Source organism: Aristolochia californica, unplaced genomic scaffold (assembly GCF_029961685.1).
Source record: "Aristolochia californica isolate CCGP_79_NKW_82.1479 unplaced genomic scaffold, dmAriCali1.0.hap1 SCAF_1, whole genome shotgun sequence".
In the NCBI taxonomy this organism is placed as follows: Eukaryota; Viridiplantae; Streptophyta; class Magnoliopsida; order Piperales; family Aristolochiaceae; genus Aristolochia; species Aristolochia californica.
Window position 1 is genome coordinate 53,933,875 of NW_027181770.1, and position 16,641 is coordinate 53,950,515.

At 39.1% G+C, this 16,641-nt stretch overlaps 3 protein-coding genes across 6 annotated transcripts; 2 read left to right on the top strand and 1 right to left on the bottom strand.

The window, feature by feature from the left end:
• Window positions 1-90: 90 nt before the first annotated feature.
• On the bottom strand, window positions 91-2,293 carry LOC137961218 (peroxidase 19). The gene is made up of 3 exons (XM_068808361.1): window positions 2,048-2,293; window positions 1,579-1,776; window positions 91-726 (listed from the first exon to the last, which is right to left on the bottom strand). Exons 1-3 carry the CDS (start codon window positions 2,291-2,293, stop codon window positions 151-153), a joined length of 1,020 nt encoding a protein of 339 aa, XP_068664462.1. The 3' UTR covers window positions 91-150.
• Window positions 2,294-3,408: 1,115 nt separating this feature from the next.
• Window positions 3,409-12,415, top strand: LOC137951195 (protein atp11, mitochondrial). 2 transcript variants are annotated; one of them, XM_068797787.1, is made up of 4 exons: window positions 3,409-3,498; window positions 4,872-4,951; window positions 10,465-10,523; window positions 11,497-12,415. In XM_068797787.1, exons 1-4 carry the CDS (start codon window positions 3,463-3,465, stop codon window positions 11,799-11,801), a joined length of 480 nt encoding a protein of 159 aa, XP_068653888.1. In that variant the 5' UTR covers window positions 3,409-3,462; the 3' UTR covers window positions 11,802-12,415. The 2 variants fall into 2 exon arrangements, with proteins under 2 accessions (XP_068653888.1, XP_068653883.1); XM_068797782.1 differs by lacking the exon at window positions 3,409-3,498 and adding an exon at window positions 3,851-4,253 and having other exon boundaries at window positions 11,497-12,414.
• A 9-nt stretch (window positions 12,416-12,424) lies between these two features.
• LOC137951183 (homogentisate 1,2-dioxygenase-like) lies at window positions 12,425-15,454 on the top strand. Of its 3 annotated transcripts, none has more exons than XM_068797770.1 (7): window positions 12,425-12,636; window positions 12,706-12,933; window positions 13,173-13,252; window positions 14,056-14,151; window positions 14,241-14,415; window positions 14,682-14,892; window positions 15,013-15,454. In XM_068797770.1, exons 1-6 carry the CDS (start codon window positions 12,425-12,427, stop codon window positions 14,806-14,808), a joined length of 918 nt encoding a protein of 305 aa, XP_068653871.1. In that variant the 3' UTR covers window positions 14,809-14,892; window positions 15,013-15,454. The 3 variants fall into 3 exon arrangements, with proteins under 3 accessions (XP_068653871.1, XP_068653879.1, XP_068653873.1); XM_068797778.1 differs by having other exon boundaries at window positions 14,826-14,892; XM_068797772.1 differs by having other exon boundaries at window positions 14,241-14,892.
• Window positions 15,455-16,641: the final 1,187 nt, after the last annotated feature.

Below are 16,641 nucleotides of genomic sequence, written 5' to 3' on the forward strand. Positions count from 1 at the left end.
GACTCTAATTCTCAAAGGGGTTTGCATGTGTAAAAATGGAATCGACATTCGATGTTTAAGGAAGACAAACAAATAGAACGTCGGCAACTCTTGAGGTCAGTTGTAAATGGAAGAATGAAGAAAAATGGAAACAGATTTTAGGGCTGTGGATTATGTAAGCCGAGAGCAGTCCTTCCTTATTTCGCCCTGATTTCCCACTTTTACCCCGATGGAGCCCATCTTCTCCATGGCCAAGGAGAAGGCCTGAAAGAACTTGGCCTTATCCTTGCCGAGAGCCTGTACGAGAGGCACAGTCCTTGGATCCATGAACAACCCTTGATCCGTCGCCAACAATCCTAACTTGGCCTCTAAATTGCTGTAATAGGCGTGATCGAAGAGGAAGGGCGTGTTGACGTCGAAGGGGGCGACGATGTCCTTGTTGCCGCCCCTGTGCGGGCAGGACATCCTGAGGGCCTTGAGGAGCCTGGGATCGATGGAGGGGTCGGCCTTCTTGGTTTGGCGGTAGTTGTACAGTCGGCCGGTGAACTGATTACAGTGCGCGAACCCGATGGTGTGAGCACCGGAGAGCACCACCAAGTCCTCCTGGCTCAGCCCCTTGGAGCCAAAGAGGCCGAGCAGCTCGTTCACTGTGGAGTTGGAACCGGGGAGGTTGGGCTTCACCTTGGACGCCAGTGAAACTCGACCATCTCTCCTTCCTTTCTTCACCACGTAGTATGGCCCTCCGGTCTGCAACAAGATACAAAGAGATGACAAACATAAAGAGTTCTTTCAATTACAAGATGCTTCTGTTAAGTCTCAGTCGTATTCTTTATGTAATTGAATACGACCAGGTGAATAAATGGCAAGCCGTTTCTCCTATCCTAATGAAAAACCGAGGAGGCCGTGACTTCCATGGAGTATTAATGAGAGAATCAGAAACACCCTGGTCTTTTTTTTCTGGGGGAAGCCGAGAGAGTGACGCTACTATACCTAGCTTTCAAACTCCACAGTCCACATACAGTAGCCGGGTCTTTCCTCCCAGACTAATCGATAAAACTACTCGCCTCTGCAATTGCAACTGCCCGTCGGCTCTTCTCAGTTTTTTAAAATAATATGGTCCGGAAGAAGACACATCGGAAGACGGACTGTTTAACTCGGAAAAGTTTTCAGAAACCGATACGACAGGCTGAGGAGGAGATTAGGAACAGTAATAAAAACCGGAGAAGTAGTTCCGATGGGTTTGACCACCGTTGGAAAAGACAAACTACGTCCAATCAAGAAATTTCCGACCGCATGCTAAGATATTCGATTCTCGTGAAGGGCGATTTTCCGGTCATTTCGATAAAAACAAGTGTTAAGATCGTCAACTGTCCTTTGGGGTGGACTCACCGTGCAGGAAACCTCTCTCTGTCCTTTTTGGCCTGTAATTTCAGTTTTAGTAAGCAACAAATTGTAACTTCTGACGAAGTCTTCGCCGATAGGAAACGGAAGCTGACAGGAGGAAGGTAGAGAAAGGCACCTTACTGACCTACTTCTTGTAACTTCATCTGTGATTGTTTGATTTACCATGTATCAGTGGAAGGAAAATAATTAAAATACCAGGTGAACAAAGTCTCTAGCAGCAATAGCGAGGATGTCTGCGCAGGAGACGACGCCCGGACACTTGCTTTCGACCAAATCCTTGGCTTTTTCAACAGTAGAAAACGCCTCCGGCCGAAGGTTCTTGTTGTACCGAGCGTATCTCTCAGCCAGAGGGCTTCCTTGTTTAGATGATATCAATATCGAAGCATCGCAACCCTGCAGCAGAAAACGAGAAAAACAATGTGAAGGAGAAGAAAAACAAACCAAACCATTCAGTTCAATGTCTGAGAGAAAAAATAATATGTAAGTCTGCAAAAATCACAATCCAGGCTCGTCACTAGGAGTAGTACTGGCCACCAATAGAAGAAGGATGTCTCTAGTAGACAAAGCAAAGTTGACGACCTACAGACTTAAAATTCAAAAAACCAGGCATATCAACGGAGTTTAATGCAGTTGAAAAATGAAATCTAAGAAAGCGTGCGTGTACTTCGACAAAACAATCATGGAAGAAGAGGCGAATCGTGGCGGGCCCGGAAACTGGAGAGTCTCTCAACTGCTGGGAAGTGACCGACAGCACGAGCTGTTCGAGCTGAGGACAAGTCTTGGAGTAGAAATCGACGGCGAGCTGGGAAGAGTAGCCATTGCTGGTAAGATTGTGATACGACTCCGTGGACGGCAGAAAGATGAAGAAGACAGAGAAGACGGCCGATATGGCTGAAAGCAATATAGACATGTTTTTGCAGCTTGGGAACTCCACCCAGGAGAACCAGAAGGGGAACTATTACATAACCATTTGCTCCCTGTCTATAATCTATATGTACGCAGAATATATTATCAATGGAGAGAGAAACACATACGGATACCCGTGATGAAAAAAATATATAACAGAACACAGAAGGGGTTGATTTCGTTCCTTTTTTTTTTTTCCTTCTAACAAAAGGACACCACAGAAGAAGATGAGGATGCATTAATTTGACCAGCACGCCCAAAACACCCTTGTCATTGGTAGAAATTACTTGCAGCAACTTGAACTCTAGAAATCTTCTGAGTGTCTGACGACGAAGAGACAATCTGCGGATGTTTACGTGAACGAGAGGCTGGCTTCAATTACCTGAATTAGCTCTGACGATGATCCGCATTCTTTCGTGGTAGATCGTTTTCCATATAGCGACACCGTGCTTGGAAACAAATACACCATGTGCTGAAAGCACGCCAACAACATACGTACAAAAGTCACTCTCATGGACAATGGAGATTGGAGAGCTTTCCATTACTGACTGTAATACCAGTGAAGGAAAGGTTCTTTTGGGCAGATTGTGTCGCTAACAGCTATGATTATAAGAATCATTTGGTGAAAACGATACTGTTTCCTTAATCAAATGAAGGTATCACTGTATCAATATCGATAAGTATGATTCTTAGTGGGTATCGGAGGTGAGGTAAGGGGAGGCGAGCGTTGGTCTGTGAGGTCCATGTGCAAGCAATTAAAAGTTGGGACGAAAGCGAAGGCAAGGGAGAGTATATATGAAATGAATGCTGCGCACATGGTGGCCAGTCAACTTCAATTGGTGGAGTAAATCCAGTCTTGCACAGATTTGTTTATGGCGATGCTGGACGCCCCTTTTCATGTGGGTGACCTTTCCGGTTCCCGGTGGTCTCTACGATAAAAAGCTCTGTAGTCTGGATTCTCTGGAACTACTCTCCTTTTTCCCCCCTTCACTTGAAAGCTGCAGCTTTAATTGGGGTCCGTCCCTTTGTACCCAAAAGCAGGCTCTCAGACGTTACTCTGACTTCTTCTGCAGCAGGCACATCTATAGGAACGGGCATTCTCTGGAAAAATGCGGTGGTGTATAGTGTTTGCGGCGACGAAAGGACTGACTGAATGTTTTTCTTGGCAAGCAAATGGACGAATACCTTGTGTGCAAGATTTCTGATCAGGTAAAGACACTGAGAATTAATGTTTTTTTTTCTCTAGAGCATGAACAGGTATTCAATTCGTAATCTACGAACATCACTGAATCTCGTAATGGGAAATGTTGGATGAATCTCATGGTGGCTTCTTTTACAGATAGCTTATTAAGCAATACCTGGTAATATATAATGATAATTTAATATTTTTATTTGAGTAAATTGTGATATTTATACAATTTTAGTCATTTTTAAATAATTTTAAATATTTTTTTAATTATTTTTATATATTAAAATGATATTATTTATTATTAATACCATATACTTTCTTATATTCCGGTAAGGCTCATATTAGATAACCGTTTCATTACTTCCGAAACGGGTTGGGGTTACACAGCAAAGCTTGAATCATCAGAGCAGCAGAAGCCGCCCCTCTTCCGCTTCTCATTTGATAAGCGACAATGCAACGCATAATGAAAGCTACTGCTCACAACTTTCGGTCCTTCCTTCCCGAACTAGTCAATGCCTACCGTGTTTCTTCATCGATTTCAGATTCAATTTCCATTCAGAAGTCATCCCTTAGTGGCTTGTCACTACGAGCGTCTCAAGAGCAATTGCAGTCTCTTCCAAGCCGGTTTGTAAGATGGTCTTCTCTGGGACCCTGCAGAGGGTCGAGATTTGCGACGGGTTTCTCGCCTCTCAAACATAAGCCCTTGGATTCCATCATTGACATGGAAAGGGCTAAACTCCAGTCGCCGGAAGATCTTATTAGTATATGGGATGATGTGAGTCTTCAAAGCCACTTCCCGACTTTGAAATAACAGAATTTTTTTTATATTTTTGTCCATACATTTCTTCTCATATAGTTTACTCATCCAGGACCCATAGTCTTATTCTGTTGAAGCTAAAAGTATCTTCTGCATATCTACTACCTTTGTTATGATTTTGGAAATTTAAAATGGATGAAAAGCGAGTATAAGTGCTGTCGATCTGAAATTATGAACGGAATCGCATTTAGATTTGCCATTACTTCTTTCTCCCCCAAAAGATAAAGAAAATAATTCATTTACTCGTATATACAAGTAAGATGTGGTTGAGTGCGTCATTATAGAACAGAGTGTTGATCAATTAGCAATACTTTAGGAAAGGGGGATGTACTTTTCAAAGAATTAATGTCAAATATTTTGCTAAAAGTTTTTATTTGAATGCATTGATTTTGTATAATACATTCCCCGGATTTAATCTGTTATTTGCATTGTTTCAGACAGTGTAATGTTTCCTAGTGCTATCCGATATCATGAAATTAGCTCATCTTTATAGTGTTCCTACTTCCTTATTATCAGGTATGAATGTGGACGTTTTGGTGCTTCAGAGGACTGACAATTTTTTCCTTAATATAACAGTACCACTTGGGTAGAGGTCATATTGGTGCGTCCATGACAGGAAAATTGCACCGTCTGTTGGTGGAAAGATCAGCCTCTTGGTAATCTACTTTCACCATTTGTACTTCTGTATTTCTTTCTCTCTCTCTTTTTTCTTCATTGTTTTAACTATAACTGTGAACTAATAGAATAAAGAAGATTGAGGAGGAGAGAAGGAGAGAGAGAGAGAGAGAAGATGGCTGCAGCAAGAGAGCCAAAAGCAGAGCTCTCATAGGGTTGTTGACCCCTAACACCTCTTATAACTTAAGTGAAAAATTAGAGTACAAAGATAAAAATACCCTTATTCCATTAACTCCTTTAAATCCCACGCTACACCTCCAAATTACATGAAAATGAAACTGTATGGAAACTTAAACATGTTGAGTAAAGAAATACCCTATCTTGGAGGTATGGACTGTGTAAAATTACCAAATTACCCTTCATACTGTTTTCTAACACTTCCCCTCAAGTTGGAGCATTAATGTCCATAAGCTCCAACTTGTTACAGAAAGCTCCAAATTCACGTTTACCTAAGGTTTTTGTAAACATATCAACAACTTAATCACCAGATTGAACATAGGGGGTAACCACTACTTCTTCATCACTGCATCTCGAACAAAGTAACAACCAACTTCTATATGTCAACCGACTTCATCGAGAAAGATTACTTTTTTTAGGGCAAGAGATTGATAGCGAGATCTCAAATCAAATTGTAGGTCTCATGATATATCTCAGTATAGAGGATGCGACCAGGGATCTTTATTTGTTTATAAACTCTCCCGGCGGGTGGGTAATCCCCGGAATAGCTATTTATGACACTATGCAATTTGTGTTTCTTGCAATGAATATAGTATACTAATTATCACAATACATAGTCATAGGCCCATTGCTCTTTAGGTTTGATTCTTGGGCAATTTACCTAGCCCACTTCAAATCACTAACTGTATGAGTCATAGCTCTATACTCAACTTTAGCACTAGATCATGCCACATCATTCTATTTCTTGTTCCTCCAATTTATCAAGTTTCCTCCCAATAACACACAATAGCCAGTAGTAGACGTTTTGTCCAGTTTAGAGCCAGTATAATCAGTATTTGAGAAGGTTCTATAAGTGATCATAAGGTTTAAAAAACAACTCCTTTCCAAGAGACCCCTCAAATATCTCAATGTTCTCTTTGTAGCTTCGAGATGTACCTTGTGTGGACGATCCATGAATTGACTGACCACACTGATAGAGAAGGATATATCAGGACGGGTAACTGTGGCATAAATCAGTTTTCCCACTAGTTTGCGATATACTCTCTTGTCCTTGAGCTCATCATTGTTCTCATCATGAAGGTCATGACCAACTTCCATAGGAGTCTCCACTGGTTTCACCCCTGACAAGCTATACTTCTGTAACATATTAGACACATATTTCTTCTGTGTCAGTACGAGTCCTGCCTTGCTTCTACCCACCTCAATACAAAGAAAATACTTCAAGGAACCTAAATCTTTAGTCTGAAAATGCTTTGAAAGATGTATCTTTATCTCCTCAATATTTTCTATATTACTCTCAGATAAAATGATATCATCTGAGTATATTTGCAAGACAACAATACTAGATGGCCTCTTCGTGACAAATAGGGATTGATTACAGTGGCTTCGAGAGAACCTAAAAGACATGACAACCTGGCTAAACTTCTCAAACTAGGCTATAGGGCTCTGTTTAGACTATGCCTTCTTGAGTGTACACACCTTTTGAATCTCCCCTTGAGCAACATACCCAAGAGGTTGCTCTATATATACTTAATCATTTAGGTCACCATACAAGAAGGCATTTTTGAGATCTAATTGAAACAATGGCCAACCTTGATTCACAACAACAGATACCAGGATACATACCAAAGTCAGTTGGGCAACTGGTGAGAAGGTTTCAAACACATCAATGCCATATGTTTGAGAGTATCCCTTTGCTACCAACTTACCTTTATTTTGCTCAACGTAACCATTTGCTCGGTATTATAGTGTTTGCCCAGTGATATCCAGCTATAGTAGCCCCATGAGGCAAGTCACACAAAACCCATGTGCCTCTATTACATAAGGTCTCCATCTCAACATCCATCGTTTGCTTCCACTGAGGGAATAGGAGAGCATCCTTCATAGAAGAAGGAACAATGTTAGAAGATAAATGACAAAACTAATTTTTTGTACTAGTGAGACAAGGAATCAAAGGACACAAAGTTAGACAACGGATATTTAGTTGACTTATATACACCTTTTCGAAAAGCAATAGGAAGACTCAAATCACTTACTTCAGGATTAACATGCGAAGAGGATTCTTGAACTGGCTTGAGAGGGGGAACTGGAGCTTGGCGCTTAGTGGCACTTCTTCTGTGATACACATATAATGGTTTATCTGTTGTAGCAATTGGTGAGAAAGTAGGACCATCCTCCACAATGCTTGGAGCAACAATTTCTAGACCTGGAACAGGTGGAGTAATATCCATGGTAGTTGAAGAAAAGATAGGGATATCTGCAGAAAATATCACATCAACAAATACCAATGTCTTCCTAGTGATGGGATACAAACATTTGTACCCCTTCTGTGTATGGGGATAGGAAGATACATTTTATTGCTTGAGGAGACAACTTGTCTTTGGATGAGCCAAATACATGAGCAAAGTATACACACCCAAAGATACGAGAGATAAAAGAAAATAGACTAACAGAGGGCATTAACACCTAACAAGAATTTTCCCCCCAAGAACAGAAGATGGAATTCTGATGATAAGTAAACATGCAGTGGAAAATGCATCACCCCAATATGATCTAGGAATACTAATATGAAGAAACATTGTACATGCAACTTCCAATAGGTGACAGTTCTTTCATTTAGCTACTCCATTTTTGTTGAGAATTAAACACACATGAGGACTAATGAATGATTCCTGACTTTGGAAGTTATCAAATGTGTGATTCATAAACTCCAAACTATTATCAGTACGAAGAACATGAAAAAGATGCATCAAACTAAGTCTTTATTTCATTGTAAAAAATTTGAAATACAGTAAATGATTCAGATTTCTCTTGTAGGAGATACACCGAAATACATCGACTAAACTCATCAATAAAATGAAGAAAATACTTTTAACTAAAGACACTTGACACGGGACATGGTCCCCTTACATCTGAGTGGACAACTTCAAATTAACTGCTACTTCTTGTCTGGCTTAAGGGAAATGTAGTCTGGTGATGCTTACCTAGTTGAAATGAGTCTCACTGAAAAGATAAACTGGAAGTAATCAGGAAAAAGTTGAACCAACTTTGCTGGAGATGGATGTTTTAACCGTAGATGCCACTGGAAGGGTGAGACTGTAGTATGAAGAGCATGGGAAGGAGGCTATAAGTGACCTTCTAGATTATATAGTCCACCTCTCTCATGCGCAGAATCACTCGTCCTCCTCGTTGTGAGATCCTGAAATGCACTATAAAATGGATAAAAGGTTACAAAACAATTCTTAGACAGTGTTAGTTGGCTTACTGACAACAAATGAAGTGAAAATTTGGGAACAAATAACATGGACAGAGGTGACATAAATGAATATGGAACAAATGTACCCATTCCCTGAGCTGATGACCTTGACCCATCAGCTAGGGTGACATGCTTAATGATAAAGGACTCCTTTAAATTAGAAACAAGGAAGGCATACCTGACATATGAGTGGTAGCTCCTGAGTCAAGAAGCTAGGTAGATGAGGGACGCACATGTAGCTGAACTAGCCAGAGTGGTAGTGGGAAGTGACGATTGAGCTACAAATGTTAAGGTAGGAGGGGCAGCCACCAATTGTGCTATATGCTGGGCTAACTAGTGCATCTCATTAGGTGCTCCTAGCACAATACCAGCTACGGACCCAATAGATGTCTTAGTATTCTCATGAACAAGGGATATTCCAGCACTTACCAGGGAAATGGTTGGAGTGGCCACAATAAATACATTTTCTTTCAAGTTTATCAGCACCGCCTTTATCTCTGCCAGAACCATCTCTGCCTCTGCCTCAATTGGTTCCACTACGTTCTCTGAATGATTCTGAATTGTCTAGGGAATGAAGGGCAGATGCATCAACATTCTTAAGTCTCTTTTTTCTCTTTGGATGTAATGGCAGCTTTTGCACGCATGATTCTATTAAATATAGTGGACAAGGACAGAGTGTCATATGAGACCAGCAATTGTACCCTAACTGCATCAAATTCCGGTCTCAAGCCATTTAGGAATTTAGCTACATGTATATGTCCCTATTGTTTCCTCAATTCCTTCTCATTAGTAGTGAAGGGGTGAAAAATGCTTGAGGCTAAATAATTTGGCATGAAACTCATAAACACAGTAGAAATTGCTCTCTTGATACATACAAGGCGTCTAGAGACTTCCACATCTCCTTTGCAGTCTCGTAGTTCATGATTTGATTCCTTAACTTGGAATCAATGTTGTTGATTAGCCAAGTCATGACTTGACTATCTTTTGCTTACCAGTCATCGTTCAAGGGAACTGATGGATCTTCCCTAAATAATTTAGATTTTCTTTTGGCCTTGAAATATATCGGAATGGATTTTGACCAACTGAGGTAATTTTGCCTATTTAACCTCTCAAAAGTAATTAAAATTAAATCTTTTCCCTCGTAGCTCCCATACTCCCTTGAGGAGGATTATTTCACTAGAATCAGCCATAGACACCAGAGATAGTAAAAGAAAACAACTAAAACTTCACATAAAGCAACTGCCTATGCAGACACTATGGGCCCCACTTCTCAGAAAAATTAGGGTTTGTGCAATTGAGCACATATGCACCCTATAAATATCCACAAGAACTATAAATTCACTTCAATACTACCACGAAATCACAAAAAATCAGGCTGATGTCAGCCTACCAGAGATGTGCAGGCAATTAAGCCTAGCAATGTGTTGTACACTAGACAGATGGGGAAATCCCAAGCCAGATAACCCCTTTAGGGCACTAAACAATCATTAAACTGCTCTTAAGGCAGTAGAAGTCCAACCTTAGGGTTATGGCAGAGAAAGAACACAAAAAATTGAATTTTTGTCAACCAGTCAAAACCAAACCTCAAATCCCCTTTATTATGAGTTTGTTGGCTTCAATGAAGAAGGAGAAGAGGCTTCACACGCTTGTAACCAGGACTTACTGCTCTGATACCATGTGAAATAATAAAATAAAGAAGATTGAGGAAGAGAGAAGGGGAGAGAGAGAGAGAGAGAGGACGGCTGCAGCAAGAGAACCAAGAGAAAGCTCCTTTTAGGGTTCAAAGTTGACCCCTAACACCTCTTATAGCTTAAGTGAAAACTTTAAAGTACAAAGATAAAAAATACCCTTATTTAATTATCTCCTTATATCCCACACTACACCTCCAAATTACATGAAATTTAAAATATATGGACCCTTAAACATGCTGAGTAAAACTGTACCCTATCTAGGTGATATAAACTCTTAAAATTAACAACGAACCTTCATACTGCTTTCTAACATTAATTTACATATTTTCCTGAAAGAAAGTTTTTGAAACTGAGGTCATATTTTTTGTAGCCGGTACTTTGTTATTCCATTGTGGAGAGGATCTGGCTACACAACAATGTTTCTTCAAGGTACCATACTTGTTGCTATCATTCTTTTTTATATGCAAGCTTTAGGGATTTGTAAGAGGTGAGATTTCAAATGAAAAGTATATCTCCTTTGAATTGCTTTCATATATTCTGTTAACTTAAGTTCACACAATAATTCTCTTCTTGCTGCTTGAACCACATAGTTGGTTGTATTGATGCATCCACACAAGTCTGAGTTGTAAATGGGATTCTAGGATATTGAACAATTTTTGAATTTCGTAATGTCCCCGCAGAATCTATGATGTCTAAGAGCACATCTGAATTTTTTCCCCGCACTTTGAGCTGGCTGGTTTCTAAGAGCAGATTAAGGAAAACTGAATTTTCTGGGGAAAATTTCCTGATCTTAAGTTTCTTTTTTCTCAAGGTATATTTGGTTGAAATTTTGTTCTCTGAGTCAATTACTTGTTACTTTCGTTTTTGGTTTTTTATTTTGTTGGTGTTTTTGCCACACCATTCCACACCCGATGGAGAAGGAAATCGTACTCCACTGAAACTTCCATAATTATCCATGCTTTGAAAGATGAGAATGAAAGTATGAATGATATGCCTTTATAGTAATGAAGAGGTAATATATTCATGTGAGATTGAGTCCTAAAAGCGAATTATGCCTGAAAACCAGAGATGGAAGCGTCTCATAAAGCAAGAAGTGTTGGAAAGCTGGTTTTGCCACTGCATCAAATTTAATATTGATGGGTTTTAGTAGGTTGATCTTCAACACCTTATAGCTGAGTTGGTACAAAAATCTGGGTCCAGGTCAAAGCTTATGCATGAAAACAGCCACCTATGGAGATTCATGCATGGAGTAAAAGTTTCTCACTACTACAACCCTTCCTACTGTTAGTGAGTGGCATTTTATGGACAAGAATTACTTCTATACAGGTTGTCACTTGTTTGCTATTTGTATCAATCGCATCACCCGCAAATATGATATTATTTTTTCAAATTTGTTTTGCAGCACAGATACCCCATATGTTATTCACTGGTCTTGAGGATTATAAGGCAAGAGGAACTCAAGCAGCTCCCTATTTCACTATCACCTATTACACTGAATTTGCTGAGAGCAAGGATTTAGTTCTCATTCGTGGGGATATTGTGTTCACCAGCAAGCTCAGTGATGCAGAAGCTCAGTGGCTTTTGGAGACAGCTCAGTCATTTTATTTGAATGATACTTGGTACAACCTGGTTGAGCGATTCAACAAACAGACCCATGATTTTGAGTTTAAAGATGTCTTAAAGGCCCTGGATATGCCAATGGGTTGAGAGCTTTGCAGAAGGTTGAGAGCTTTCTCGAAGCTCTGGTTTTGGTAGTTGAACAAGATTGGCAAGTGCCTCTGAAGTTAATGGGAGATGCAGGGAAGGTGCAGAACAAGGTTTGCCATGATGTGCTAATCGAACTAGTATTTACAATTTTTGCCATCTTCTTTGAGAATTGTTTTAAAATGTTTGACTTGTGAGACAAAGAATTGGAGTTCATTGCAGTTCATTTATAGACTTATGATAATGATTTTTGTTTTGCCTCATTAGTGATATTATGGAGATGGCAATGCTTTTATTCAGGCAATGATTCTTCGTAGTTAATAAAAGGATCAGACCTGAAATATTCAGCTCAGATATGGATCTGTCCCTTATATCCTTATCTCGTTAATTCATTTTTTTAGATTCGGACTCCCGTATTAGGTTAATCACTGTTTCGACAAGGATCTGGTCACTTCATTGAGCAGCCAAGCTACCGAGTCAAGCCGGCCCACACGAGTCACGACTAGGCTCGTTCATCATCTGCTGACCTTGATAACCAAACGATTTCTCCAACAGGTTACTTACCCTTGCTATTTGCCTTGGTTATTTTTACTTTTATGTAAACAATTTGCGAAGAAAATTCAAAAATGGAGGAGAGTGTCAGATCCGACATCTCAGATTTTGATTTCTCCGTCGATCTGAGGTATGAATTGGGTTTTGGCATCCATTTCTCGTCGGAAGCCTTAAGCGGAGCCCTGCCACAATGCCAGAACAATCCACTGGTCTGTCCGTACGGTCTGTATGCGGAGCAGATTTCAGGAACTGCATTTACTGTTCCGAGGAAGCTCAATCAAAGGAGGTGCGTTGTTTTCACCTCAGTACTGCTTTTATGAATTATTCCCCCTTCATTCATGATCAAATTTTGCAGTTGGTTCTATCATATTCAACCTTCTGTCACACATGAACCGTTCAAGCCTCGAGAACAATGCGGACACCTTGTAAGCGAATTCAACCAAGCTACTAGTTGTGCTACACCAACTCAATTACGCTGGAAGCCGATGGAGGTCCCCAAGCGTCCAACTGATTTCATTGATGGGTTATACACAATTTGTGGAGCTGGAAGTTCTTGTCTTCGACATGGTTTTGCTATACACATGTAAGTTGTATTTCACGGTCATGGGACATTTTAATTTGTCCTGATACATATCTCAGAAACCGGATGCTGTTTTTGCAAGCCATGCATCTTTTATTTTGTCTTGAGAATGAATGAGTGAATGCTTCACTTCTGGTCTATATCTATGAATGCTTCTGAGTTTAGTCTTAAGGTTCTGGTCTGTATGGTTCCTTAAATGCTAAACTGGATAAACCTCTTCTTGGATCTTTATGTGCCTCTAGGTACAACGCTGACAAATCTATGGACAATTGTGCATTCCGCAATGCTGATGGCGACTTTTTGATAGTTCCCCATAAGGGAAGTGAGTCCTTTGTTTAAGCTATTCCACTGTTAAATTTCTTGGGTGATTCCATTTTTTTTTGTTTCACCACCATGAGTCCTGTTAAGAAATAGTCCTATATGGATTAGTAAGTACAAAAATCTTGAGTTTATTAGTTAGGAAAGAGACTTCTTAAGTTAACTAGTCATTTTGGGATGGGCCTTGGACCAAACTTCACATGGTATCAAAGAGGGTACTCATATATAGGCCTACACTTAAAATTATCCATTTGCAGAGTCACAAAAGAGGGCCTACACTTAAAATTATCCATTGTAGAGCCACAAAAGAAGACCTACACCTAAAATTATCCACTTGTAGAACCACAAAGAGGGTCTACACCTAAATTATCCACTTGTAGAGCCACAAAGAGGGTCTACACTTAAATTATTTACTTGTAGATCTACAAAGAGGATCTATACGTGAGGGGGTGTTAAGGAAAGTTTCACATGGATTAGTAAGTACAAAGATCTTGAGTTTATTAGTTGGGAAAGAGGCTTCTTAAGTTAGCTAGTCATTTGGGGATGGGCCTTGAACCCAACTTCACAAGTCCATAATATGAAAACATGTCCAGATTTAGTGAAGACATAGTTATCAAATTATAAAATTTATCCTGAATCTATTTACCTTAGAAGTCAATTTGCATAATTTTTCATTAGCTCTTTTAGACTGCTCTCTCCCTTTGTAAGACAGGGTTATGGATCACAACTGAATATGGAAGAATGCAAGTGTCTCTTGGCGTAATAGTTGTTTTCCTCAAAGATTCCGTTTCTCTGTTTACTTGCCAGATGGTCCATCATGCAGTTACATTGCTGAGGTTTTCGGTAGCCATTTTCAGCTTCCCGATCTAGGCCCTATAGGTTACTTAGATCTTCTTAGGGCCAGTAGGTTCCCTATCATTATTCCTGTTTCTTATTTAAACATTTTACCTCTTCTTTTGGGGAGTCAGAGAGGCTTTTTAATCTTTTTGTAGGTGCTAATGGCCTTGCTGCTTCAAGAGACTTTCTTGTACCTACAGCATGGTTTGCAGAGTCTCCCTCCAGGATATACAATTGTACAGAAATTTGGTGGCTGAGTTGTTCACAGCAAATCAAGATTTTTCACCATTCAATGTGGTTGCTTGGCATGGCAACTATGTTCCTTATAAGGTACTGGTTGTGGTTTCGCATTAGATTTTTTTAAACCTGTCATTAGCCACAAATGTTGCATAGAATATTGAGATGTCAGGTTCTCAGTTGCTCTGATCATTGATTACTCTTCTATTTATTTTTCCTGGTAAATAAGCCTATCTATCTTAACATTTCATAGCTTGGTTGCCTTACAATCAGAATGCATGTTTCTTTCATTTCCCAAATCAAAGATTTCTATGATGCTTGAAACCTACTGACTTCTATATTTTACCTCTGGTTGGCAGTTGCTTACAACGAAGACTTTTTTCACTGTTTTTTTTTTTTTTTTTTGGAGAGTGGAGGGGAAGTCTTCCTACTTTTAATGAAACAATTATTTATTTTAATTTTATTTTTTTAGTATTTTTTACTTGAGTTTCACTTTGTTACAGTACGACCTGAGTAAATTGTGCCCTTTCATTGTCCTAGTTGATCATAGCGATCCTTCAATAAACACAGGTTGTTAAACTGTCACATACTCAACTTTCTTCCTATTCTTAATTTCGACTTTTACAGTGCCTAAAGTGCTGTCTATCCATATTATTTGTTCACTGTTGCATGTGTATTATTTCCTGGCAGTACTGACAGCCCCATCTGAGAAACCCGACGTTGCATTGCTGGATTTTGTCATTTTCCCCCCACGGTGGCTGGTTGAAGAGTATACCTTTCGGTACCAGTTACGACTCGTTTGAGTTAACGAGCCGAGTTCGACTGAATCAAGGTTCGGCTAGAAAGCTTGTGAGCCGGCTTGTTAACGGGCTCATGAGTCGCGGGATCAGGAGTGGGAGAGGGGGAGGGGGGGGACGCCGAGCCCCTCTCGTCCGCCACTATGGCTGCCTCTGTTGCCGTCGACTGCTCCTCGCCGGCCGCTACATCCCTTTCCCTCCGATTTCTTCTTTTTTTTTCCTATTTATTCGCCTTTGTTGCCATCGCCGGCACCAGTCCTACACTCCGCGTTGTCTCAGTGGAAAACCAAAGTGAGACGTAAGTTGGGAGAAATAATTCCCCCCCCCCCCCCCATGTGAAGACGATTTTGCACCTGTGAAAGTCACACGTGCGAGATCTAAACCAATGCGAAAACGATTTCGCACGTGTGAGAGACACACGGGTGAGGTCATAAACAAGTAAAAAAAAAAAAACTTTGTTGTCCCTTCTTCATGGTTCTTGAAGAAATTGAAAAGACATTTTAGTATAAATATGTTTCTAGAGACTATTAGTGGTTTTTTTAATACATGTGAAAAATACATTTTTACTAGAAATATAGGGACTATTAGTGCCTCATGTTTTTTGGAAATATTTTTTTAATTAGAAATTTTTATTAAAAAATCATATAATTTTTTAAATAAGATTTTTTTGCTGAGATGGGTTATAAAACCGTATAGAAAAAATTTAAATAAGTATTTGATAATTGATGCTATAATAACTTTAGCATGAATCAATTTTCATAACAATTTTGTGTTTGATATTTTATTTGATTAAAAATTTATCGATAAGTATAGTAATATATTAGATTGATTATTAATTTTTATTTATTTTCCTAGAATAGGCAATAAGAGGTCCATTTAACTTTCCTAAGAAAATTTAAAAATATTTTTTGTAATTTACTAGTAAGTCTCTAATAGTAATAGGATTTTATTTAAAGGTTTTTTTGGAAATATGTATCCTGGGAAAAATATTTCTAGTTTTTCCTAGAATATAAATTTTCAATCAGGGGCACTAAGGAGGCCATAGTAAATTTATGGCCAGATTCAAAAATTACAAAATAAGGTAGACAACATTTGGGGTAAAAAAGATTAATATTGGTGGGTTTTAATCCATTATCGATATTCAATCCAGAACCTCTCCTATCATTCTTTTTTTAAAAATGTATGCATAAATTTCTAGATAATTTATTTGACATATAATTTATGTAAAGTATTAAATGTAGGTTAACCTCGAACTCGGTTAAATTTATTATGCTCGAACTCGATTATAATTTTAGGCTCGAGGCTAGGTCAACTTACTCGAATATAGGAAGGTTCAAACTCAGCTTGATTTGATGCTACCCTTATACCTAATTTTAAGTAGAGGTCATGCCCAATTTTATGTAAAATGTATGTATAATTTTATATATAATTATTTGACATGTATTTTTTGAAAAATTTTAAATGTATATTGGAGTTCAAACTCAAGACATGTAATTTTTGAAAAGTTTTAAATGAATATTAA